The sequence below is a fragment of the Kogia breviceps genome, chromosome 19, assembly GCF_026419965.1.
Source record: "Kogia breviceps isolate mKogBre1 chromosome 19, mKogBre1 haplotype 1, whole genome shotgun sequence".
Classification (NCBI taxonomy): Eukaryota; Metazoa; Chordata; class Mammalia; order Artiodactyla; family Physeteridae; genus Kogia; species Kogia breviceps.
Window position 1 is genome coordinate 43,425,380 of NC_081328.1, and position 26,538 is coordinate 43,451,917.

Sequence of the window (26,538 nt, forward strand, 5' to 3'; positions counted from 1 at the left end):
GTGGGCGGGGCGGTGTCTCAAACGGAAGGAGGTTGTCGTCCGATCCGAAGCAGGTTTGAAACTGGGGGTTGGGCTCGGCCCTCGTTGTCTGTCGCTGAGGGCCCTCTTCCGGGCTAGGCCGTCCGTGCCCGCCCCCGCCCCGCCTCCCTTCGGACCCCTGGGTTCCAGGCCCGGCTCCCTTCCCGATTCGCGCCCCCGCCCTCCTCAGCCCGCTGCCGTCCCGGTCCGCACTGCGGCCCCGCCGCCGCCACCATGTCCCTGCACGGAAAACGGAAGGAGATCTACAAGTATGAAGCGCCCTGGACCGTCTACGCCATGAACTGGAGCGTGCGGCCCGACAAGCGCTTTCGCCTGGCGCTGGGCAGCTTCGTGGAGGAGTACAACAACAAGGTGGGCCGGGCAGGGGCTCGGAACCCGGCTGGCGGGGGAGCGGGCCCCGGGGGCTCCCTTTCCGGGCCGGAGCCCCCCTTTCCGGGCCGGAGCCCAGACCCCAGGACCCTCCCGCGGACTTGCCCTAGCGCCACGGAGCGGTTCCTCTGTGTCTGGCCCTGTGCAGACAGTTTCGCTCTCGTTATCGCATTTAATTCTTGTAGCATTTCTGGGTAGTCAGGAGTGTAGTTACCCTCATTTTACTGATGGGAAAACTGAGGCACCGTGTTGTGACTTGCCCGAGTCACACAGCTATTTCGCGACGGAAACAGGTCTCAAACCCAGGTTTACACCCCAAAGCTATGCCACTTATTACTCCTATCCCCTCCGCTCCTGCCTCATTGCTTCAGTTAGGGGGCGGAAGAACGATGAGGGAATGATGGCTGTGAAGAAAATGCTGGCGCCTCGGTGGTCACTCCTGGCCACGCTAGATCTCTATTAGGACTGTTTACTGCGCAGGCTTCCCAGCCCCCTACACCCACCCCCAGGTACTCTTCCTGGATTCCCCTAGCCCTTTGCCGGGATTGCCATTGCTGCCTCATATTCGTCCTCTTCAAAGAGACCCTCTTTTTGGAAATCTTGGCCAATGGCTGTAATCCCGCCATTGTTTTCCGAACAGAGAAGGATGATACCTGCCGTATTTTTTTCTTGACATCTTTCGTGCTAATACGGATATGTAATCTTGAGTAGTAAGCTTTCCTGGACATCCACAATTTGAGAATCCTTCATAGAAGCACGGGTAGTAGGAGGAAGCTTCAGGCTGGCAGTGCAGCATAAACTTATTTTTGAAAGTTGTTGAATAAGTTAGTGGGAAGAATTTTCTTTCCTTTACTCCTTAATCTCTTCCATTTACTGTATTAGAGTAAACGTGATTGATAGTGATCAGAGCAACGGAGAGCCATGCCTAGCGGTGTTGAAAGCCTGTACACCTGCTTAACACCATGAACAAACACCGTGACTTAGGAAGAATAAAGTGTTGGATGGTGACAGGCATGGGGCAGGGAAGAAAGCCAGGTGCTCTAGGGTTGGGTCCTGTCTGGTGCACTGACCAGCTGTGGGGCACTGCACAGGTCAGTTTTATTATTTCTGACCCACAGTTTGTTGTAGGAAAGTTCTTTTTTACACATGAAGGTCCTGTAAAAAACATTTGAACATTGTAATTTTGTTTACAGTTTTTCAGGAGCACATCTGTTTCTCTAGAGTTAGGTCTTAGCTATTTTGGAATCCCCTTTGAGAAAGTGATGAAAACGATGGACTTTCATTACCCAGACGTCACACATACACAGTTTACAAACAAATCTCAGGGAGTATGCACTGATCTTGGAGTCCACCAATTGCCCACAGAAAGCAGAGAGTCCTGACAAGACATAGCTTTATTTTCTTTTCTCTGGTGCCTCTTTCTTCTTTATGGCCCGTAGTGGGTGGCAGAGCTGGGAATGGAATTCAAGGCCCTTATGTGTAAACTGAACTAGTAAAATTGAGAACATTAGAATTGTTGTTTAAGGATACATGTTTAAAAGGGGAAAAAAAGTAAAATATATCTTTCAAAGGGCTTGAATCTTTTCACACAGATAGATTTTTTTTCCTTGCAAGTTCTTCCAGGGTCGATTTGGGTAAGCAGTAGTAGTCCATTTTCTAAGAGAGGAGAAACTGAGCCATAGTTAGGCTGCTGGTGGAATCAGTGGAGTAATTGGTGTCAAACCTCCGTTACAGGGACTCTACGCCAAAGTTTGTTCTTTCATTTAGTAACCATATGGAGCTCCTTCTTTGTGCCAGGCACACAGGGAGTGTGGTCTGATGATCCCAGGAGTAATAGATTAAGCAGTTACCTCTGTCTTAGTTCACTTGCATGATGTAGGCAGTGCAGTGTCTTGCCTACTGTTTTTGTGCCCTCACCTATCTAGGTCAGAGTTCTTAACGTGTGTGTGTGTGTGTGTGTGTGTGTGTGTGTGTGTGTGTGTCATGGACACCTTTGGCAGTTCGAAGCCAGTAGATCTCTGTTCATAATTCTGTTTTCAAATGCATAAAATACATAGGATTACAAAGGAAACCAATCATATTGAGCTATAGTTATTAAAAACATTTTTTAAAAAGTGGTAATCTGTACTTTTAAATTAACTCATTAAATTACATCCTCCATTATAATCATTAATCTTGAAGTAGGGATGAAGGTAAACAGCATTTCAAGATGTTCACTGTGATGTGATATGAAAAAAATTAGTGATTTTTATTGGTAACAAATCACGGATCCTGATGCCATGGTGAGTAGCTGCCTCCATTTGTAATGGAAGGGAATGATACATTTTAGCTAGAGGTTTGTGAAAATGTAAATGTGATTTTCCACCTCAAGTTCATGGACCTCTCAAGGTAAGAAACCCTGCTGTAGAGGATCTGTGCCTAGGGGCTGGCGGGCAGTAAATCTCACTTTAACACAGTGATTATCAGGCTCAGTTTTGGAGAAGCCTGGACATGGAGGTGCCAGACTTCATATTTTAGAGGAATTTTAAAATTATTGGTTGAAATTCTCAGACCTTTGGTTCCTGTTTGCTGTCAATAGTAATTGCCAGTAGAGGACAAAATAAATTGACACAGCAAATCAACATTGATGAAAAAGCCTAGAAACGGTCATCTTTTTTTACTGTGAGACATTAAGAAAACGTGATTATAATTTAAGAAAAATTTTGTATTCATCTCATCACGTTTTCCTGTAGTAAAATTATTTGTAGTTCCGTAGAGTAAAATCTCTTAGCATTTCAAGAACAACTTGACTTCCAGGTGTTCCATCATCTGAATAAATTGGGGAATTGTTGTGGAGTAAACTATATTCTATCAACTACACCTGGAATAAAGAGTCCTATTATTGGTAATTGTGTTTGATGTTGTTTTTTTGTGGTCTCTGCTGGGGGATAGAGCAGCACTGGTATTGGAGAATGGTATTCTAAATTTTAGCTTGTGTATAAGAATCCTTTGAGGGACTTATACATTCTCAGGCTTCACTAGTTAACAGACACCCAGGTGATTTAGACACAGGTGGTCCAGGTGGTGCTCTAAGACCATTACCCTGGAGTTACCTTGGCATCTCCTGACCAGAGACAGGAATCCTTCTTTTTGCACATGCCTGAACATTGATTCCATCCTGTGAAAAAAGCTCAATTACCAGATAGCCTCTTTGAGGTAGTCTGGGTTGAGATCTCAGCCCTGCCACTTACCAGTTTTGTGTGGCCTTAGGCAAGTTAAACTCTGTGCCTCAGTTTCCTCATCTGTAAAATGAGAGTAATAAGAAAGATTAAATGAGTTAATATATGTAATGGAGTTAGGAACTCTGCCTGGCACATAGTAAGCAATTTAGAAATGTTAGCTATTATTACTTAAACATCATCACTATATCTGTAATTGAAATATAATCAAGGAGAATTATATGGGTGTTAGGTAAATTTGACTTTTGTATTTTCCAGAGAAAAATCAGGACCTTAGGTCAGAAAGGTACCTCAGAAGGTCATTGTCATTGTGTTCATTCCTTTGCCTTTTAAAGACCCAGGGGAAAAAATTCTCTTGGTTCCTTTCAACCAAACCTATTTTGTGGTGTAGAAGCTTCTTGTTGTCAGACTCCAAGTACTGTAATATGCTAGTTTAAGCCCATTTTTATGCTAGTTTAAGCCCATTTTTATGCTAGTTTAAGCCCATTTTTATGCTAGTTTAAGCCCATTTTCTCTTGTTCTACCTGGACTAGACACAGTAACTCTGATATAAGAACGCTGGTATTTCTCCTGAGTTTTGACAATATCTGTCATCTTTAGACAAGTGGTATTTCCCTTGTTTTATGGGGAAAGATGGGTAGCAGTTCCTGGGCTTCTATTCCACTTAGTTGCATGTTTCAGGGTTGGTTTTGAATAGAATTGACAGTGTGATTGGAATTTATTTTGCCCTAATATTTAACTGACCATTTGTGCTTTAAGATTTGGCATCTAGAAAACATTTTTTGAGGTTCTGAGGAGAGAAATCATAGGTATACCTGATGCTTTTTGAAGAATACTGGTAGTGAATCTGAGTAAGACTACCTTGTTCTTGAAATGCACATGGGATGAATGCTTACCTTGTCAGCCTGTGTTGATTCCTATGAGATCTTTAATATAGAATTACTTTATCTATTTGGCACATAATGGTTTTGACCCTGGCATATAAGTTTTCATTTCTCAGTATTTCTGGCAGCCTTTCAGGATTCTCATTCATTTGTTCATTAATTCAACAAATATTTATTTGTTGTGTTTTAGGCACAGCGATGATACTTGGTAACCTTGTGTATCCTTTCTTAGCAGATTTGAGATTGGTAGCAATAAAGAGAGAGTGTTTTAGTACACATAAGTATTTTTGATAGATATTTAAAATTTTGCAGTACTCCATCAGTCCTTGCCAAGAGTGTCAGCAGGGGAATTTAAAGTATAAAACTCTTATGGTTTTAACTTCCTCCTTTCTTTTTTCTAGACAGTGAGGGGACTAATTCCTCCATGAGACCACTGAATAAAACTACTGCTGCTATTTTGTTTTTTGCCCTAACCTGGTTCACACAGACTTACTGGAGATGCTGTGATTTGAGCAAGGAGTGAATCTGTGTTCTTTAGGTAGTCAGGCCTGCCTGGGGCTGTGATGCCAAAGCTGACTGATTAGCCTCTGAGCCAGGAGCCGAAGGGGTGCTGTGCCAGAGTTCATCTCAGAGTTTGACAAGGCAGGACCTCTCTGCAGATGTTGATCAACAATAATCAGTCAGGAACAGGCTTGAAAGGAGGACAAATGGAAAAGACCAAGAAAAGCTGGTTTATTCTGTCAGAATTTTGCCTTAGCTGATTTTGGTTATATTAACAATTGTGGAGAAATGTTCCACTGTCAAGAGTGGTATTACTGGTTTAGATAACTTGGGTGTTTTTTTTTTTTTAAATTAATTACATATATGTGTACACATATTCATATGCATTCACCTTCATGTTCTGGTACTAGCACTGCATGTAGTTAAAGAGGGATACACAGTTTCCTCCCTCAAGGAGCATAGTAACAAGATAAACAAAGCAGCTTTTAAATTTTAAAAAATATAAGGTATGAGTAATGTGAATAGTAATTTAGGTTGTTGTTCATGAAAGTAATTGAAAGTGAAGGTGTGGTCATGCCTCCAAGGAATAAATATTTTATGTTTCATATCTGCTCCTTAGGAGATACCTGACATAGTAATATCCACAGTTTAAAAATAAGTAAAAATGATCTTGTTTCACAGTCTTTTCTTTTTAGGGGGCATTTGTTTCATATGTTGGGGTAAAGCATTGTGAAACAATAGTTGCAGAAAGTTAGTGGAGGTGGGACATAGAAGTTTAGCAGGAGGACAGGGAAGACTATGGCAGAGGGATAACCTAAATGTTGACAAGGTGATTAAAGACATACTTTTTCCTTACGCTCTCACAGTAAGTGAGGAAGGACGGCAGTATAATGAGGATCAAATGGGTGTAGGGAGATGCTGAGAAAGGATGTCTGTGGCTGCAGATTCAAACTCAGAAGAGCGCAGTTCTCCAGAATAGGATTTTGATGGGCAAAATCAGCAATCCTTTGTTTGGGACAGTGAGAAGAGGGTGCACAGCTGGCAGCAGGAGCGTCTCTAGGCTGCACTTGACACCTTGGATGAGAGGGAAGCTAAGCTGTACAAGGAGACACAGAGACATGCCATCGTCTCTAAAAGGACTGGGTGAGGCAGGTTGGAAGAGATTGAATTGTGAGCAGCTTGACAGCTCCTCATCTCTGTTGGCTGGGAAGATGCGAAAGCCTCATGTGTTTATGCTAACTTGGAACATGACCCTGACCTCTCTCCCATAGGAACTTCCTTCATATCATCTAGAAAGAACTTGCCTCATTCAGGAACCAGCATAGTAGCAATAGAGAGATACTATAAGAAAGGAGGGGGAAAAAATGGGAAACCAATGGAAGGTAAAGTATCTACACTAGAAAAATGTTTTCACCTTAGTTGAAAATTAATGGCCAGTCCTGCCACCATGAATTCAAAGAACTTAAGAAAATAAAGAACTCCAGGCAGAGATACAGGAGATCAGGTAAAATAGGCATGGTGACAAGCGAAAATGGGACCACCAGCAGGTACAGCCCAGGAAAAAAGTGGAAGAGAAAACAAAAATTATCACAGACCTAAAAGCCACATTAGAAAGAGAATTTTTTTAAAAAATTTTATTATTTTTTTATTTCTTTTGAGGTATGTGAGCCTTTCACTGTTGTGGCCTCTCCCGTTGCGGAGCACAGCCTCCGGACACGCAGGCTCAGTGGCCATGGCTCACGGGCCTAGCCGCTCCGCGGCATATTGGATCTTCCCGGACCAGGGCACGAACCCATGTCCCCTGCTTTGGCAGGCAAACCCTCAACCACTGCGCCACCAGGGAAGCCCTAGAAAGAGAATTAAAATGAATACAAATTGCTGAAAACAGTGAAAGATAGGGAAGACAGATTGAGAAAATGAAGTGGAAATGAACAATTAGAAAGACTATAATAGATGCAGAAAATAAAGAATGTCTAACTTAGGTATAATTGGTGTCTCCTAAGAAGACCAAAGAAATGAAAACACAAAAACTCACATATGTCGTTAAAGAAGACTTTATAGAATAAAGGTTTGAGGTAATGAGTTCAAACTATATCTCAAGAGAAATGGACACAAAACAATTGGCACTGAAAACTTTCCTAGGAAAGTGTCCACATTTTAAGGGTGAAGAAAGGATCTTTGGACATCCAGGCAAAATGATCACATCCTCTTGAAGAGGGGAAGGAGAAGTCAGGCTAGCCACAGTTGATGATAGAAGGCATGGAGCAGTGTCTGCAAATCTGCAACTATTACAGATTGTGCTACTATGAATACCTGAAAATATACTTGAGTATATAGGATTTATATGGTGAATAGAATGCACTTTTTAAAAAGATAATTTATAAAAATTGACCATGTATTAAGAAAAAAAATTTTCTTAAGGGCAATCAGCTGATCGGTAAAAATAACACATATCAAAACTATGGGAAGATGAGGAAGCTGAGGCCCAGATGTGCTAAGTAACTCCCCAAAGTGACATAGAAGGTAAATGCGAGGCCAGACCTGGAATACTATTTGTCTCCAGAATCTTAAAAATAAATGTATACTGATGTCCAAAAAAAAAGGGAAAAAATGTTTTGAAAACAGAGAGGGGAACACTTGCCTACCAGATCAGAGTAAACATACTGGAATTGGTATAGTTACAGTCAATACCACATATAGTTGGTGCAATCACACAGAATGTTCCAAAGCAGGTCTAAGTATATATAGAAATGTAGTTAGTGATAAGATAGAACTTTAACTCACTGGGGAAAAAAATAAATTGTATGGCAGAAAAATTTAGAGCCCCCTAATTCACGTCATATATGAAAATCAATTCCAGATCAAATAAAGAACAGTCCCACAAACATAGTAAAAGAAAATTGGCTATGAAATTTGTACTGGGGCAGTGGAGGGTGTGCAGAGAAGGTGATATTTAAGCCAATCATTAAATCCACAGTCAACTAAGGAAAAGATTGATAGGCTATAGTGCAGTTGACCCTTGAACAGTATGGGTTTAAACTGCACAGGTCCACTTATAAGTGGATAGTTTTCAATTAAGTACTACACAGAGTCCATGGTTGGTTGAATCCAAAGATGCAGAGGACTCAGATACTAACTTATACGTGCATTAACCCCCCACCTTGTGCAAAGGTCAGCTGTACATACAAATAAAACATTTCTATGTGAAAAGATATCCTGTGGACAAAGTCAGAAGACAGATGATAGGACAATGAAAAATATTTTCAAAACATGACAGCCAGTAGGAGCTAATTTACCTAGTATGATAGAAAAATGAACAAAGAGTATAAATAGCCAGTTTGTAGAAGAGAAAATGCAAGTGATCAATAAACAAGAAAAGATACTCAACCTCAGGTAGTTAAGGGAAATGAGAATTGACCCTGTGATGTTACTTTTCCCTTTCAAATTTATAAAAATTAAGTTACTGCTTCTAGTGTTGCTGATAGTATGGGGAAGTGATAACCTTTGTGATCCTGGGCAAGATACTTAACATCTCTTTTACTCCATCTCTTAGGAAAGTGGGAAGAATAAGAGTACCTACCTCATGGAGATGTTGAGAGGATTAAATGAGGTATTGCATGTAAAGCAGTAAGTGTAATGCTTATACTTGGTCCATTATAAGCACTCATATTAAAAATTATTATTCAGAAGTAAAAATAATAAATATGCTCACCTTCAGTAGTAAAATGCCATTTTTCATCTCAGATTAACAAAAATGTTAAAGATTATTTTCAGTGTGTTCAAAGGTATGGGGAAATTGGCACTCTCATATACTGTTAATGAAAGTGTAAATGGAAGCAACCTTTTCAAAGGCTGCTGGACAGAATCTGTGACTTTTTTTTTTTTTAGCTTAAAACAACACACATTTATTATCTCATAGTTCCTGTGGTATTAACATCTAAAATGTGATGCAGCAGTTACACTTTTAGCAATCTGACCAATAAAGGCCTTTACACATATATGTACAGAGTATTGTTTATAGTAGCAAAACAATGGGCTATGACCACAGTAACTATGAATAGTTAAATTATGGTGCGCTTAACCACAGTCTGCTATGGAAGAATGAGGTAGAGCTATTTGTACGGACGTGAGATCCTCCAAGATGTTGTTAAGAGCAAGTTAGAGAATACATTTTGTGGTCCAAACCTATCTGTTTTGTTTTGTTTTGTTTTGTTTGGAAAAACCATTTGGAAAGTAGTTCATATCAAACTGGTTTGAGAGTCACTAAGTAGAATTGGGGGTGAAGTTAATGGGAGACTTTACCACTTCACTCTGTATTGTATGAATATTCAAGAGAACATACATTCTCTTTCATTAAATTTTTAACATCTGCATATATGAACAATAGTTGAATAACAGTGAAAGCAAAGTGTTATTCCTTTCAGTCCTTGGTTGGCAATTTGGAGCAGAAGAGCTAAAGCGAGTTAGGCCGAGGATGAAACATGAGTCTGTACAAACACATGAAGTCTTTGGGAAGATCAGGAAAGATCCCAGCCATTTCCTGGCTTCTTCCCTAGGTTAGGTACTGTTGTGCAGAGGTTGTCAAACCTTGCTGAATCAGATCACCAGGGAGGGTCTTAAGAATATAGACTCCTGGGCCCCACTTGACACTTGCTGAATCAGAATCTTGGGCTAACGGTGGGGAGCCCAGGAGTATGTAAAGCACTCTAGGTAAATCTGGTTGCCAGATTTGAAAAACATTGCTGTTGGCAGTACAAGCAGGAATAAGACACAGGCCCTGTTTTTAAGGCATTTACTAAGAGAAATAGTGTAAGACAGTCACGCAGGTGCTTTCATGAGGCAGTGTGGGATTAGTCACCAAATGGATGGAATAGGTAAGTACTGAGAGACCACTGTGCTAGGAAGACTGCAGATGGTTTATGAAGGAGGTGAGGTGTAAGAATATTAAAAGCTCATACACTGAGGAAGGCATCATACTGAAGAGTTTACAAACAAAAGGTGTTACATACAACTCTGTGAGGTGTAGGTACTGTGAATAGCCTCACTTTACAGATTGGAAACAGGTTTAGCAAAGTTAAGTAACATGTCCAAGGTCCTACAACTAACAAGTGGTAAGTAAGGAGGCCTGGAAGGCTGATGCCACTGTTCTTTATTAATACCGGGCAGGATTTGGATCAACGGAAGGAGGTATGAGGATTTTATAAGTGAGGGCAGTGTAAGGAGAGGGATGGGAAGCGCTGACTAGATAAATGAAAGTGGAAGATAAGGGAGGCTAGGGAAAGCCTTGAATGCCTGCATAAGTGGATCCTAAGTGGCACGTGCTCACGGGAGCTGATATCTTGAGGTTTGCAGAGAAGCCTCCAATGGCTGGAAGGCAACTTTTAGCAGTAGCAGCATTTTCCCCTTCTAGTTTAGCCTTACTACCTCCATGGTTAGAAAGAGGGATTTTGTGCTTGTTGTCACATCCCCAGCACTTAGAACAGGGCTTGGCACCTAATAGCCACTTGGTAAATATTTGAATAAATAGATGAACGCAATATCTGGCTCAGAATCTACATGAGAGGCTTACGCTTTATTCTGCCCAGTGAGCCACAAAATTTACCTTCTCATCTATTTTCTCCTTCCTCCCCCACCAAGCCTGATGCCAGTTTTCCCTGCTTCATCTAGAATCTTCCTTTATGTTTTGTTTTCTGCAAAGGTCAGAATGTCAACTTTTTAATTCCATAAGAACGGTTCATTCTGTCAAAACCCCTCTTGTGGCCATCTCAGGTTATCCCTTGCCATGCTCACTACCGGTCACCACAGGCCCTTAACCTTTCCCACCTGTTCCCCTGTGGGTCTCAAGGCTGAGCTCCCCGCCTCCAGCCTCTTCCTGGATCCAGTCAGTCCTACCCGGCATTACCAGGTCCCATACTCATACCCCAGGGCCTCGTAGTCCGACCGCTGCCTCTCAGATGCCTTCACGGGGCATCTGTTTGTTCTCAGTTTGCTGTCAGGGCCTTCAAGCCTGCCGTAGGCATGTTTCCCCACCCTCCTCTGCGGGGCTCTCTCAGATGGTTCCTCTTGCTGCCCGCCAAGTGGGTCATCTAGTTAGTAACTCTGCCCCACCTGCTGGGGATGCCTTCCGTTTCTATGCCTCCTCAGAATCTTTCCATACACCTTTTAAAATTTTATTTGTTTATTTATTTTTATTTGGCTGAACCAGGTTTTAGTTGCAGCATGCAGGATCTTCGTTGCCGTGTGCGGGATCTTTCAGTTGTGGCATGCAGGCTCTTAGTTGCGGCATGTGGGATCTAGTTCCCTGACCAGGGATCGAACCCAGGCCCCCTGCATTGGGAGCACAGTGTCTTACTGCTGGACCACCAGGGAAGTCCCTCCATATGCCTTTGAAGACTGCTCAGATCCCAGCTCCTTTTCCTCACTTGCCTACTTTGAATTATTGCTCTTTCCTCTAAGCTGTTTGTTTATATATGTGTTATAAATAAGCAACTAATCATGTATTACCTTGTGACATCACTTTTATTGCTGTCTTAGGGCAGTGTTGTGTTTTAGGGCAGTGGGTTTTTTTCTCCTTTTACATCTTCATACATTATCTCCCCCAGTCTGTAGGTGCTCCATAAAAATAAATATTTAGGTTTAGTCATCATATGGATTTTTAAGTCAGATATGGATGGAAAGATCTATAAATATACATAGAAAAATTCTTAGGAGTCTACAAAACTACTAAAACTAATAATTCATTTAACAAAGTTACAGGATCCAAGATTAATAGGCAAAAATTGTGTTTTTATATAGTAGCAATAAACAATTGGAAATAGAGTTTTAAAAACCATTCCACTTATAATAGCATAAAATACTTAGGAATAAAGTTAATAAAAGAAAAGGAAGACTTGTACATTGGAAACGTCAAGAGACTGCTGAGAGAAATTAAAGGAAACCTAAGTAAGTGGAGAAATAGGTTCTGTTAGTGAGTTAGAAGACCCAATACTCTTAAGACAGTAGTTTTTCCAGACTGATTTATAGATTCAGCACAATCCCAATCAGAAATCTCAACAGGTTTTTTGTAGAATTTGACAAGCTGGTTCTAAAATTTACACAGAAAAGCAAACATATAGAGTAGGTTTCAAAACCATCTTGAAAAAGAACTGCAAAGTTGGAGAACTGACACTGTCTGATTTCAGGACTTCACTAGGAAGCTGCTGTAGCAGCAGGTGTGGTCCTGATCAATGGACAGGCATATACATCAATGGGACAGAATAGAGTCTAGAAATGGATGCACAAATACATGGTCAGTTGATTTTCAACAAGGAGAAAGGAAGAAGAAAACATAGGAGAAGATATTTGTGGGCTGGAGTTAGGCAAAAATTTCTTAGCTAGGACACAATAAGCATGAGCTGTTAAAGAAAAGAAATAGTAAACTGACCTCAAAATTTTAAATTTCTGTTCTTCAATAAACACTGAAAGAAAATGACAGAACAACCATAGACTGTGAGAAGATACTTGCAAAACACATAACCAGGGACTTGTATCCAGACCATACAAAGAACTCCCCAAACTCAATAAATAAAACAACCCAGTAAAAAATGAAGTGAAACTGTTGTATATGATACTGTAATGGTGGATACATGTCATTATACATTTGTCAAAACCTATAGGTTGTACAACACAAAGAGTGAACTTTAATGTATTAGAGAACTCTCTCTACTTTCTGCCTAGTTTTTCTGTGACTCTAACAAAGTTTTAAAAATTAATTAATTTTATTTATTTATTTTTGTTTGTTTGGTCTTCGTTGCTGCGCACAGGCTTTCTCTAGTTGCGGCAAGCAGGAGCTGCTCTTCGTTGTGGTGTGCAGGCTTCTCATTGCAGTGGCTTCTCTGGTTGCGGAGCACGGGCTCTAGGCGCACGGGCTTCAGTAGTTGTGGCTCGCGGGCTCTAGAGCACAGGCTCAGTAGTTGTGGTGCATGGGCTTAGTAGCTCTGCGGCATGTGGGGTTTTCCCGGCCCAGGGCTCAAACCCGTGTCCCCTGCATTGGCAGGTGGATTCCCAACCACTGCTCCACCAGGGAAGCCCCTACGATTGCCTTTTTAGGTGAGACGTTCCTTTGTTGGATGTCACTAAATGTCCACATCACTTCTAGTCGTGGGGTCACTAAAACCACGGCTGCACCTTGTCAAGTGCCTTGGCTTGTGGGGGAAGGTAACCAGCTGGGCAGATAACGCAGCTCTAGGGTGTTGGATCAAGAGGGCAGGAGTTGGAGTCAGAAAACATGTATTCAGATTTTGTCTCTGCCTCTGACTAGCTCTGCAGTCTTCAGTGTAACTCAACCCCTCCGAGGCTGGGTTTCCTCGTCTGAGCAGCAGGCCCGTTGGACTAGCCCTCTCTCTCTCAGTTCTTACCTCTGCAGTGAGGGGTAGTACAGCATCAGGACGGCTGTCACTGACAGGGGTCTGGTGTATTTGGTGCTGCTCCCGAGAAGCAGATGTTTACGTGGCTGGACTCTGCTGTATTACAGGTCCAGCTTGTTGGTTTAGACGAAGAGAGTTCGGAGTTTATTTGCCGGAACACCTTCGACCATCCGTACCCCACCACAAAGCTCATGTGGATCCCTGACACAAAAGGCGTCTATCCAGACCTGCTGGCGACGAGCGGCGACTATCTTCGCGTGTGGAGGGTGAGCAGGTGCTTGACGGGCCTCCGCAGAGTCAGCTGCTCGCAGCAGCGTGGTCTCACGGAGAACAGGCCGGGGCTGGAGGCCAGGTCACTGCAGCCGGGAGAACAAGTGGGAGCGGATCTGGACTGAGCTTGTTTGGCTCAGCAGATTTCCTAGTGAGTCCAGCCAAGATTCCTTCAAGTCCTACTGCCGGCTGCAGTCGGCCTGGAAGCTCAAGGCTCAGTGACTGTGATGTAAGCACGAGGGCCTTCTGCAGGGGTGGGGACACCGGCGGCCTCTTATTCTATTTACAGCCAGGATATTTTTGAGTAAATTAAACAAAATCCAGGCCGCTGCTTCTAGTGCAGCGTGGGAGTGGATCTTGGAGCCTCCCCCCCTCCCCTCTGCTGAGCCATCGTCATGGCCTCTCCTGTAGCTGGAGGTGTGGCATCCAGCCAGGCAGGGTACAGATGCTCCGGTTTGGGCAGAGTGAGAAGACCTCTTGTCTAGAAGGATTTGGGGGTGAAAATTTGGGAAACAAAGCTGGGCAGAGGAGAAAGCTTGGAAAGAAGTAGCATTCAAGTAGTTCCTCTACTTGTTTTTATTACTCTATGATAAAAATGTCCCTCACGTCTTAAATTTACTAAGATATCAACTAAAAGAGGCTTTAAAGATTTTTTGTGAAGATAAGACTGGCTGAGTTTTTAAAGATTATTGTTCCTTCAGGTTGGTGAAACAGAGACCAGGCTGGAATGTTTGCTAAACAATAACAAGAACTCGGATTTCTGTGCTCCTCTGACCTCCTTTGACTGGAATGAGGTGGATCCTTATCTTTTAGGTAAGGGAGTGAGAGAGGATGTATTCCAGTGTGAAGAAGCAAAGATACATTTTCTCAGATATAACACTGGGCCAGTTTTTAACCAGGGCCCTGAGGTCCGTGCAACATCCTAAAATGGGGCCGAGTGGGGAAGAGGCTAAATATGGAATGTGGTTATTAATTCCTCCCATGGAGTTGAGCTTCCCATGTGTGCATGTCTTGTCTCTCCAGGCAGAGTCCAAGGCCCTGGGGTGAGGAATGGAGTACGTGACTCTCTTGGGCTCTCCCTCCCTGTACTCAAGAAGTGTTTGCAGTGCGTTGTCTCCTGGGCTGAACAGATGAATAGGCACAAGGAGAGAAGCTGGCGTGGGAACTTCACCCCCGTCAGCCGCTGACTTGCACTGGTTGTTTCCAGGTACCTCCAGCATTGACACGACGTGTACCATATGGGGGCTGGAGACCGGGCAGGTGTTGGGGCGAGTGAATCTTGTGTCCGGCCATGTGAAGACCCAGCTGATTGCCCATGACAAAGAGGTACTGATGCTGGTGTGCAGCTGCTTTCTGTGCCTTCATTGTGAAGTCAGGCTGTTCTCTCCCTGTTTTGCAGATGACGTGGAAAATCATAATGCTGACGTCGTCTTGTCTAAGTTGAAAATAGGAATGTGTTAGAACAGTGGAAAACAGCACTGTTATAAATGAGTGTATTTTTTTTTCGCTGGTGTAAACATTCTGTAGTCTGTTGTTTTTCTCTTTGTGCTAGAGATTGCTGGGTTTTAATAATGAGATCTCTTATAGACAAACTTGGACTTGATGTGATTAAAAAATAATCTTAGAGTAACACTTATCTTGAAATATATTTACTTTTTTGGGAGCAGGGAGGCAAGAAGAGGGAAGATTTCCTGGCAGACAAAACTAAATCATTAATTTTTCTCTAAACTTATTTTAAGAAATTCTATTATGTTCACTTAATGCTTATAGTTTTAATACTATTTGGAATTGAATATGGTTTATTTTGATGGTGATGTTTCTCCTGTGTTTATTGGAAGAGCCAAAGGAAGCTATCTGTAATTGTGTTAACAAAGCGTTCTTCTGAGTGATTTTGTAAAATGGTCATAAATCTTTAACTGCCAGAGCCGCTGCACACTGGTCCTCTACCAGAAAAATTATAGGACGTTTCCTGTGGGTAGTGTTTTCTTTCCTATTGTACCCTGTACAGTGAGGATTATTAATATCTGTACTGATAAAAAGGATGCTTTGACATTAGGTGAGAAACTTGAGGTTGTCCACAGAATGGAAAGTTGGTGAACAGATTATCATTCTTAGTGAGAGGTTGTTCTTTGGCTTTCTGTGCTCCCAATGGTAAGATCCGTTACAAATCTGCTGGACTTGGCTGCCGTAAGCCAAGGGGCGAAGGAAGAGTTTGTCCTGCCGAGAAGATCAGTATAAGGAGGTTCTAGGAGCCCTCTTGGCATCAAGTGGAACAGGTTGCTGCATTTTGGTTCTGTGACAGCTTAGCCTGCTGTTCTCTGTCAGGGTCCAACCCAGAAACCTAGATCTACTTTAAATATTTAAACTGAGGGGATTTAATGAGGAGATTGCTTACATAGACGACGGTAAAGCTGAGAAGCCACACTGGAACTGCAGTGAGGTAATGTAGACAATGGGAGCAGCGATCTCAAACGGGCCCTGGACCAGCACCCCGGCCTCGAAGAAATGAATCTCAGCATGGTTGTTCTGAGAAGAACATGATGCCTCCTGGCACCTTAGATATTTCTCAGCCCACCTCTCTCTGTTGAAGTAAAGACTTGCCAGGAGGTTCTCGTTGCTACCGGTGGATTGGTGCAGAGGAGGGTAGCATATATCTGGGAGTTGTTTCCCTCCCTTGGCTTATGATAAAATACACTGGTGGAGCACAGAAGAAGAAGCAGTCAGAGTTGAGCTTTACACACTTGGCCATATTGCCTGTGAGAACCGTATTGCTTAGTGGTGCCGCCGTGGTGTCCCTGTCCCTGCGAGTTACTGGGAGGCAACCCTGGGTGCACATGGATAAACACACCTCAGCCCTAAGGTAGCTGGTCGGTGTTGGACAGAGCCTTGATCTGTCAGGCCTCCTTGTGATGACCAGCCCAGTTCCGCGTTGAACCACTCCTAATTCCTACTACAGAAAGAGAAGTGTAATTTCTTCATAGTCAGCCAGAGGAAAAGGAAGTTATGAGGTTGAATAGAAGCAGATGCTTGTTTGTCAGTGTCCCTTAGTGGGTAGAACCTCCAGAAGGCTGGAGTCTTGGTACTGAGTGAGAGATTCCACGCAGGTCTCCCCAGAGGTCAGCTGTTATTGTCCTTGGCCCCAGAAGATGGGTTTTGTTTGGCATGTTGTTTTCCTTTTTCAGATTCTCTCTCCGCTTGTCTGGCTCTGGCTTTGTCTGTCTCTCTTTGTCCCTTTCTTTCTCTGAAGCTCTCTGTTGCTCTCTGCCTCTGTTTTCTCATAGACATTAGCAGAGTGCAATGTTTGCAGCAAGTAATAAGTGCAGAAAACAATGATTCAAAACCTAAATTGATTCACTTATGAACACAAACCAACTAGAAGAGAGAGCGTGTCCTAGGACAAGAGAGCGGTATTAAGCCTCGTCGTAAGTATAGGAACACCTGAGCCTCCCGAGATTCAAAACTGCTGTTACCTCTTTCTCGCAAATGAGTCTCAGGTCCAGGTTTCTTGGCAGAACCGTGGCTGCTTCCACCTAGCAAATCGATGATCTTGGCCTTAATGTGCTCATGGATTTGCCTCTGATCACACACAAATGAAAGCCACGAAGGCCTAGGAAATAAATGTCTCCATCTTGGTTTTTTTTTTTTTTTTTTTTTGCGGTACGCGGGCCTCTCACTTTTGTGGCCTCTCCCGTTGCGGAGCCCAGGCTCCGGACACACAGGCTCAGAGGCCATGGCTCATGGGCCCAGCCGCTCCGCGGCATGTGGGACCTTCCCGGACCAGGGCGCGAACCAGTGTCCCCTGCATCGGCAGGCGGACTCTCAACCACTGCGCCACCAGGGAAGCCCAATGTCTCCATCTTGTAACAGGGTGGCAGGAGACAGCCACTGACTCTGGCTTCACTGAACCTGTCCAAGCCTACAGAATACTTGCTCAGAGCTACTTGTGCTCTGCCAGTCAGCAGAGTATGTGCCCTTTGTTTTATCATGGGAGGTGGAGGAAGAATCCTTGGAAAGCAGGAAGTGAGAAGAAGCCAGCCAGTTTCCAGAGCAGAATGACCTTCGCTCTTTGGAAAGTCACTGATGTTAGCACTCTCGGGTCCCAGTCCTCACAGGCGCTGTTTGGCTTTGTTAACCTCCTTCTGGGTCATGAGCAAGGGTTTAGATGAACTAGGGATAGCAGATTTCCCTGTTACAGGAAAGGGTGGTAATGGACCTGAATCCGACTGACGCTACTTATTCCCCAACAGGTCTATGATATTGCATTTAGCCGGGCCGGGGGTGGCAGGGACATGTTTGCCTCTGTGGGTGCTGATGGCTCGGTGCGGATGTTTGACCTCCGTCATCTGGAACACAGCACCATCATTTACGAAGACCCACAGCATCACCCACTGCTTCGCCTCTGCTGGAACAAGCAGGACCCCAACTACCTAGCCACCATGGCCATGGACGGAATGGAGGTGAGAGCCCCGCTTGAGGCTAACATAGGCCTTGCCACTCAGCTCCGGCTCTGCTTACTTACTGTATCTAGAAGAGTGGTTCTCAACTGGTCGCCGTTGTCTCCTCAGAAGATTTTTGGAAATATCTGGAGACCTTCAGGGGTGGGAGGGGGAGGGGTGGTGCTACTGGTGTCTGGTGGGTGTAGGCCAGGGATGCTGCTGCACGTCCTGTGGTGCACAGGACCACTCCTCACAGCACAGAGTTATCCGACCCGAAATGTCAGCAGTGCTGAAACTGAGAAAACCTGATCTAGAACAAGGACTGTGTGTTAAGAACTTTTACTACTTGGAAAGTGGGAGTCGGAGCCAACAAAAGCAGTATCTAAAGAGTAAACCAAATCATACGTGCTTAGGGTGCCGAGTAAAGAAACAGGCAGTTTTCCCCTCTGTAGTCTGGACAGATTCTGCCAGCCTTAGTGAACAGACGTGAAAGTGGCAACTCTGTAGCCTGTTATTTGATAAAAGCAGTAAATTGTGGGTGGAGATGATGCAGTGATTAATTTTATTTTGATGAAACCAGAACCTCGGGCTGCTTACCTTTCAACTTTTGCTTCGGGGGTTGGGGGAGAGGGCTTCCATGCTGCCCAGCTGAGCACGCACAGAGTCCTTAGCACATGCACCTAATAGGACTTGGTGGATTATTCAAATTCATGTTACTTACTCCGCCTTCTCCCTTGCAGCCTAATGGCCCTGAGCTGCTTATGACACAGACTAGAAACTAGCTGTGCCTTTTTTTGCTTTTTCCTCAATCCTGTAGCTACTTTGGGGACCGAGACCCTCTGTCTCTAAGAGTCTTTAAATCTACAAATGAACAAGTTAAAACAATTTTTTTTTTCTCTCTTGTGTAGTGTCTTGTTTTTTCTGTCACACCCTGAAGTTTCTGGGCCTCTTTCTTGTTATTTCTGCAGGTAGTGATTCTGGACGTTCGAGTTCCCTGCACGCCTGTCGCCAGGTTAAACAACCACCGAGCATGTGTCAATGGCATTGCTTGGGCCCCACATTCATCCTGCCACATCTGTACTGCAGGTAATTACTGGCAGGGGGTGATGGGCAGGGAGCGGTAAGGAGATCTTCCTCTTATCTCCTTAGAATTGTAAACCTTACTGTATTCCAAGGATAGTTTGAGAGGTTTACACAGAGTAACTCCATTGAGAGCCTCCCTATGCTTGTGAAATTGAAGCAGTCCAGATTTCCAGATGATTTTGTACCGTCAGTGATGTCAGAGCATCTGTATACTACTTACATCGTGTACCCGTTATAGGCTTGTGCCAGCTACTGTGCGCCTCTGAAATCGAGGTTGGCACAGAGGACTCATCCAGGAACATGAAGGAGGGGGCAGTCTCTCTTGGATGTAACTGACTCTTTGGGCCTGTCTCCTGGGAGATGCCAAAAGCACGTGCCCCCTGCACTGAGCTCTGGGTGCATGGAAGGGCCTGCACAGCCTGCCCGGGTCAGTGGTGTGTGACGTGTAGTTCCCATTTCTCCATTTGCCAGACCCAAAAGAGTACCCCTTAAAAATACACTGGCCGTCAGTGTGCTTATATTCTAGAAACAATACCTGCTATTAAAAATTCAACAATACAGAGATGTAAAACAAAAGGAAGGTGAACATCGTCTTCTTCCTTTCCCATTTCCACTTCAGCCCCACTTTGCATAGGTGACACCTCTCACAACGGTTGGTGTGTCTCCTTCCAGACCTTTTTAGGTGGATCCATGTGTACACTTCCCTCCCATATGAATACCTGTCCCTTTATTTTGCAGACACGACTCCACTCTAGCCCCATAGTGTTGTGCTCCTTATCTTTTTCAGAGCCTTGGTTTTCCTTCTCACATACTTTTCCCCTCCTCACAAATCCGTAGCATCCTCATTTCCTTGTTCATTATGGAGCCAGAGGAGCAATGTAGTTTGGTGGTTTTCTGCCATTTTAGCATGAATTCGAAAGGCATGAAGCTCTTCCTGTTTGGGGCCCTCTGCTCGTGCCTGTCTGTCTCATTGTGGAGCAGCTGAGGCCCAACGCCGTCCTGCGTGCCTCATGTTGTGGCCTGACTTCCTCACTGTTGCCTGCTTTTTCCCAGGAGTATGGCTAGGGAAGGGCAGGAGGAGAAAAAAGAAAGAAAGGAGAACAGTGTCAGCCCACCCAGCAGAAGCCCACCTTCGGCTCCCAGTGGCTGCCTTTGCAGACCTGCTGCTGCCCTGGGTGCTGCACCCGCCCTGTGTCTTTCCAGTGGTGGGAGCTGGTGCTGAAGAGCATGCTCAGTTGAGCGTTGAGGAAAAGGCACTTAGTGCTTTAGAGGTGCCGAGTGTTTAAAACAACTTCCCAGGTCTCTTGACGCAGATAGTCCTGGGAAGGGCATCTCTCACCCATGCCCAGGTTACGCGGCCTCTGAGGGTTTGGTTTATTCAGGAGAGAGACAGGCTTTCACGTCAGGATGGGTGATGGGACTAGGGGACACTGTGGTGTGGAAGGTCACTGCCCTTTTTTTCGTCTCTTAAATTAAGAACTTCTTATTTTGATCGTAAAAGCAACATGACCACCACATTACACATCACCTAGGAACTAGAGAAAAGTAAACATAACTCATAACCTTGCAGTCCTAATGGTACCACTGGTCTCATTTTGATATGTTTCTTTCCAGTCACTTTTCATGTGCTTATCTGTCTTTTTAAGGTGCTTTCCTTCTTTCTGGTATTTCCCAGGGCCCTTTTCTTGGGCACACGTCCCCATAGCACTTTATCTCATTATCTGTATAACACCTCATTGATGTATAAATGTCCATAAGATGGAGGGAAAAGAATCCCATTAAATAATTGAATCGTCAGAGAGGGATCTTTAATATCACGCAAGTACTTTAAGTGCCTGAAAATGACATGTTTGGGGATCGTTTTTTTTTTTCGTTTTTTTTTTTTCGTGGTATGTGGGCCTCTCACAGGCTCCAGATGCGCAGGCTCAGCGGCCATGGCGCACGGGTCCAGCCGCTCCGCGGCACGTGGGATCTTCCCGGACGGGGGCACGAACTTGTGTCCCCTGCATCGGCAGGCGGACTGTCAACCACTGCACCACCAGGGAAGCCCTGGGGATCGTTTTTATCCCATCCCTTCTTCCTTTCCTGATGCCTGCCCCAGATGAGATGACGTGCCCTTCCAAGTCCCTTCCTCCATCCTAGCTCTGCTGTGGTGAATGGGTCAGAGGCAGCGGCCTTGCTTTGCGTCCGGGCTCTGCCACTCACTGCTGCATAGCTCTGTGGTTTGGGGCATGTGCCTTAACATTTCCTCATTTATAAAATGGGGGCTTGCAGTAAAACCTCCCTCACTGGGGTTTTGGTGAGTGAATGCTTTGTAAACTGTGATCCCTGCTCAGACGCAGGGGTCATGATTCTCACTGCCTGAGTTGTGACCTTGCTTGCTGGCTCTCTGTGTCCCTAGCGGATGACCATCAGGCTCTCATCTGGGACATCCAGCAAATGCCCCGGGCCATCGAGGACCCTATCCTGGCCTACACAGCCGAGGGAGAGATCAACAACGTGCAGTGGGCGTCGACTCAGCCCGACTGGATTGCCATCTGCTACAACAACTGCCTGGAGATACTCAGAGTGTAGTGTCGGTGGCGCCGTGCCCATGAGGCAGGGGCTTGTGTGTTTCCCGCCTCTGTCCCACCCCCAAAGTAAGAAGAAACGTGTTTCCGGTGGCCAGTACGTCTTTCATTGCTTTGCACCCACTGTTCCCAGAAGCTGCTCTAGGAGTTCCCAGCCAGTCACCCCACCACTCTCTGGGCCGGGCTCAGTGCTGTGTGGCGCCTCCTCAGCCCAGGGCTGAGTTTTAAGATTTTCTCTCTTTTCCTCATCTCCTTTGGCTCCTCAATTAAACATTTCTGTATATTTGTCTGTCAGCCGTTGTGTTCATGAGCACCGTGGGCACCGGCTCGGTCTGTATCCATCTGTCCCAGGCGTCTGTGTGCTGCTGCTGGGGCAGCAGGCTGTCCGTGTCCGTGCGAGCACTCAGGTGGGAACAAACGCCAGTTCAAAGTTGTCTTTCAACCTGTTATCAATGTCTGTGACAAACTTCAACTTTGTATATTTTTTATCTATCAGGCTAATTTTTTTACGAAAAGAATTTTACTCCCTGGTCTCTTCCTTTGTTCCATAGCCCTCCCTGTTAGCACCTTCCTCTCTTCCCTCCCTGCCTGGATCTGGCCCCAGGCCCTTGACCCCATGAGCAGTTTGCGTTCTTGAATCACTGCCTGAGCGGAACATACCTGAGCTGGAGTCCCAGACTGCCTCGGTGCTCTGAAGTCAGCCAGCTCGCACACCTCTGCTCAGCCTGGCTCTTCTCAAGGGCATATTCTGGGCTCTGAGATAGACGCGTGGCTCCTTCTGTTACTTCCTGATGCCCCTGCCCAGCCCCCCAGGACCTCCTGGGCCCGTGTTAGCGCTGAGCTAGCCAGGCTGATTGGGGCGCCTGACCGAGGGGGAACAGTGGCAGGAAAGCTGAGCTTAGAGCATGTTTCCAGTACCTAGTTTAAGAGTCTGTTTTTCCCTCCAGATATTAGCCCCGGCCAATCTCTTTCATGTCTTGAATGATAGGCAGGAATGAAGTATAAGCTGAACTTCAGTATCTCTGTTTGTTTAGTTTACTGTGACTGGCAGTGTATTGGCCACTCTTTGGATAGAGTGCCCTGAGGTGAGAGAGCCCGCTTGACGGGCGTGCAGGCTGAGCATCTAGCCTGAACACGACCTCCTGTAGAGGGGGGGGACTGTCAGCTCTTGCAAAGGATGGACCAATAGGTTGTGGCGATCCCAGGCCATCAGTTAATAACATAGAGAGCAAGAAAAGCTTCAGAGACCCAGGGTCAGCCAGTTCAGAACTCCACGAACCCCTGTCAGCCACCCTGACCCCAGTTTAGCTTCTGAGCAGTACTGGATTATAGACTGTGGGTGTCTTTCCGTTATATGAACAACTTCCGTGGAGGGGGCTTGTGTGTGATTATGGTGGTAGGTGAATCCTTGGGCAGGCAGAGTTGGGGACATGCTCAGAGTCAGGGCGGGGGGTGGCGGGGGGGAGTTTGACACGCTCTGCCAAGTGCCGGAAGGTTTCTGAGATCCTCTGAGTTGAGCATCTGAGAGTAGGAGAGAAGCAGACCTTGAGGCCAATGGTTTTGTCCAGTTCTCATCTGCTTTTGAGAAACAAAGCAGTTAGCTTTGTTCTTCTGGGCACTTCAACTCTCTTGGTGGAGTCTTCCTTTTCAGAAGCAGCTGTATTTGTATCCCCAAAGTCATAGCTCTTTGCTTTAATACACGGGGGCTTGTCCCAAAGAAAAAGGCTCTTTTTTTTAGTCAGGGTATTTCCCCTTCTCCCTTTATACTTTGTTCTGATTTTGAGGCTCTTTGGCTGGCCGTCTGTTTGAGGTCATCTCTCCTGCACTTACCACCAGATTTGCACTACATCATTTGGAGATGTAAAGTGAACAGTTCTTGGTCAGAACCCTCCTCTGCTTGTTATTGTGTTTGATGGTTCCAGGGTCCTTCCCTCAAGGGTAGCAAGTCTAAATTGAATGTCACTTGCTCTAGGAGGCCGTCAGTTCCTTCCTGTGGAAAAGGGTCTGAAATGGAGGTCTAGTGGTAGAGGGGGCTGGTCCTGCTGGGGCAGGGCTTAACTACACTGAGTTTTGGGTTAAGATTCCTTTCCTAATCTGCACTTTTGTGGTCTGAGTGGTAAGAAGATTTTTCCACTCTAATTTGAAAATAATTTGGAGAAAAAAAATTGGTAATAAGAATAGGGATATATTTGGATAGAGTTGCTATTTACTGTGGAAACCAACAACTTTGAATGTTTTTTTTCCTTGCCCTGCAGACTCCCAGCCCTGTCACCCTCCTTAGGCCCTGCAGTGTGGTCTGGTCCTCTTCCTTTCAACATCCCACCTGGGCCCAGGTGAGACTCCCCAGTTCCCCCAAGCAGACACAGACACACAGTAGCTGGCATGCTGGGATTTGAAGTCCCAGCTCCCTCACCCTCCCTTTATGCCATGGGCCTGATGGCCTCATGGCTGAGGAGGGGATTTCTGTAGTCTCAGGATTTAGAAAGCCTCTTAGTCAGCCACGCTACAGGAAGCAGAGATCTGTTGTAGTTTCAAAAGCAAGTGTTTGTTTGATTTTTTTAGGTTCTCAGATTGCCAGCCAGTGAGAATAGGTTGGGAGGCTCTGTCTCTGCTCTCCCCTGAACATGAGAAGAGCCTCTGCCAGGAGTGCACTGGAAAGGCTGCGGCAGCACCTCTGGGCTCTGGCTGTCTGGGCGGTGGCCCTTTGACATGCTTCTGGCCCCCTGAGCTGCAGCCGCCTTTGTTTTCCTTGTCTGCTCTGAGGGGAGGGGGTTGCTGAATAAATGAGGCCTCAGGTTCCCCATCAGAGAGCTGTGAATGGATCCAGGTCCTTCAAGAGCTTGAGCTGTTTACACCCAGGAGAGCCAGGAGCCTCTCTTTCCAGGGAGGAACCAGGCTGAAAGAGGAGGACTTGAAGAGGGAAGATATTTGATAACCAGGTGAGAATTTCTTATCAGAACCAGGATCGGCTCTCAGAGAACCGGTTAAGAAACAGAAAACATTAAGAGTCTGATGAGTTTTTGATGACAGGTGTGGCTGAAATTTTAGGAGGAGATTTAGGATGTGGGAGAAAAGCAGTGGTAGCAAAGGAGAAAATATTAGAGGGCAGTAAAGGTCTGAGCTGGGGAAGCATTCAGACTGTCTGTCATGTGGCCGTGGAGTGAGACTGTGCTCTCGGCCTGTGTCAGCCTTCCTGGACTGTTCATCCGGTGCCTGTGATGTGGGGTAACTGGGGACAGGGTGATAGGGGGACCCCTTCCTGCTTCAGTTCAGCCCTAGTGTCGTTTGGTGGTAGAAACCTGCAGGAGCGAGAGTCCCTCGGTCATTCCAGACCACGGCTCTCCTGGGTTGTGGGCTTGTAGAGGGCAGGAGCAGAGGTTGTAAACAGTCATGCTGACCGCCACCCCACCCCCCCCTTGTCTTTTCTCTTCCTCTTTACCTTTCCGCTGTAGAACTTTCTCCCTGCTGCAGCCTGGGCCTTGAATTTCTAGGCTGTAAGGTATGTAGGAGCTGCAGGGTCTACCAACCACGGGAGGCCAGCCTAGTTACTTCCCTCCACCGTCCCCAGCTCCTTTGACTGCTGACTTGGGAGAAGGGAGACCATTAAAGTAGAAGCCCCAAAGCAGCCTCTTCCCTTTCCTGTCTGCGCTCCAGGATGAGGAGGGAGGATCATGCTTGGCACTGAAGTTGGGTTTTCCCTGGGAGGAAAGCTGAGCTGAGCAGTCACTGTGAACCCTGGGCCAGGCTCTCCAAGAATTGCCATCCCTGTACTGGCTGGGCCAGCTACTCAGTGTTGCAGAGCCTCACCCTCTTTTCCCACCGTTGTCATTGCTGCTAGTGGTCAAAGTCAAATGTCTGGCCACATGGGATGGGCCAGCTCCTCTCAGGCTACTTCCTGGATGTGATTTTTAAGTATAGAAACATGCAGGTGCCTTCCCAAGAGGCTTGGACTGGTGTATCAGGCCAGAAACAGATAAGCTAATCAAAGTATAAACTCAAGAGGAAGGAGGATGCTGGCAGTCTGTGTAAGAGCTGGAAAACTTACAAGTACTGGCCTTTGGGAAAACCCAGTGAATAAGAACTTGTGATACCTGCTATTTAAAAGAATGTTCTCACCTTGGGTTGATTGTGGTAATACAGTGTGTTATGAAACTTGTGGAGCTAAAGCTTTGACTTGCTTGAGTCGAATATGGATCATTTGATATGGTTCCTGTGTATTTGATGACCCCTCTTTCAATGATTTTCCATCCTTCCTCCCCCGAGCGTGAATTTGTAGCATGATTGTACAAATCTCTATGTAGAGAAAATGGAGATTCCTTGTTCTCTGAAGTGTTAAGCGTTAGCCAATCCATTTCTGTCCCCTTTAGCCTAATGTGTCTGAACTGAATTTCCTGTTATATATTTAAAGTTTTCCTCTACATTATAGGTTTTGTGGCATCCCATGGTCAGGTGGAGAGGAAGCTGCCCCTTGCAGAACTGTACTGTAACCATTTTTTTAAAAAAAAACATTATTTTCACAGGATTGATTATACACAGGGCTTGTAAAAAAATTTTTAACACTGTGCTGTGAAACCATGATGGTAAATCTCCATTGAAGGCTACTTCAAAGGCACCTGAAAGTGGAGTGTTATATCTATGATTTTATTTCTTGCTTCCTGAGTATATTAAACCTAATTTTCACCCTTTCATTCTGTTTCAGCCTCCTGTATAAGAAGTACCGTATTTTCTGCCCATCATACTTTGTAATAAAACTTGAACATGTA

The 26,538-nt window shown here is 45.2% G+C and overlaps 1 protein-coding gene across 6 annotated transcripts; it reads left to right on the top strand.

The window, feature by feature from the left end:
- On the top strand, positions 1-26,538 carry DCAF7 (DDB1 and CUL4 associated factor 7). Of its 6 annotated transcripts, none has more exons than XR_009332502.2 (9): positions 44-390; positions 8,565-8,621; positions 13,524-13,682; positions 14,388-14,499; positions 14,894-15,012; positions 17,934-18,143; positions 19,091-19,208; positions 21,607-21,844; positions 26,475-26,538. XR_009332502.2 is itself a non-coding variant. In XM_059046983.2 (8 exons), exons 1-8 carry the CDS (start codon positions 253-255, stop codon positions 21,777-21,779), a joined length of 1,086 nt encoding a protein of 361 aa, XP_058902966.1. In that variant the 5' UTR covers positions 48-252; the 3' UTR covers positions 21,780-26,538. The 6 variants fall into 6 exon arrangements, 2 of the variants coding, with proteins under 2 accessions (XP_058902968.1, XP_058902966.1); XR_009332501.2 differs by lacking the exon at positions 26,475-26,538 and adding an exon at positions 24,031-24,108 and having other exon boundaries at positions 59-390; XR_010838062.1 differs by lacking the exon at positions 8,565-8,621 and having other exon boundaries at positions 1-390.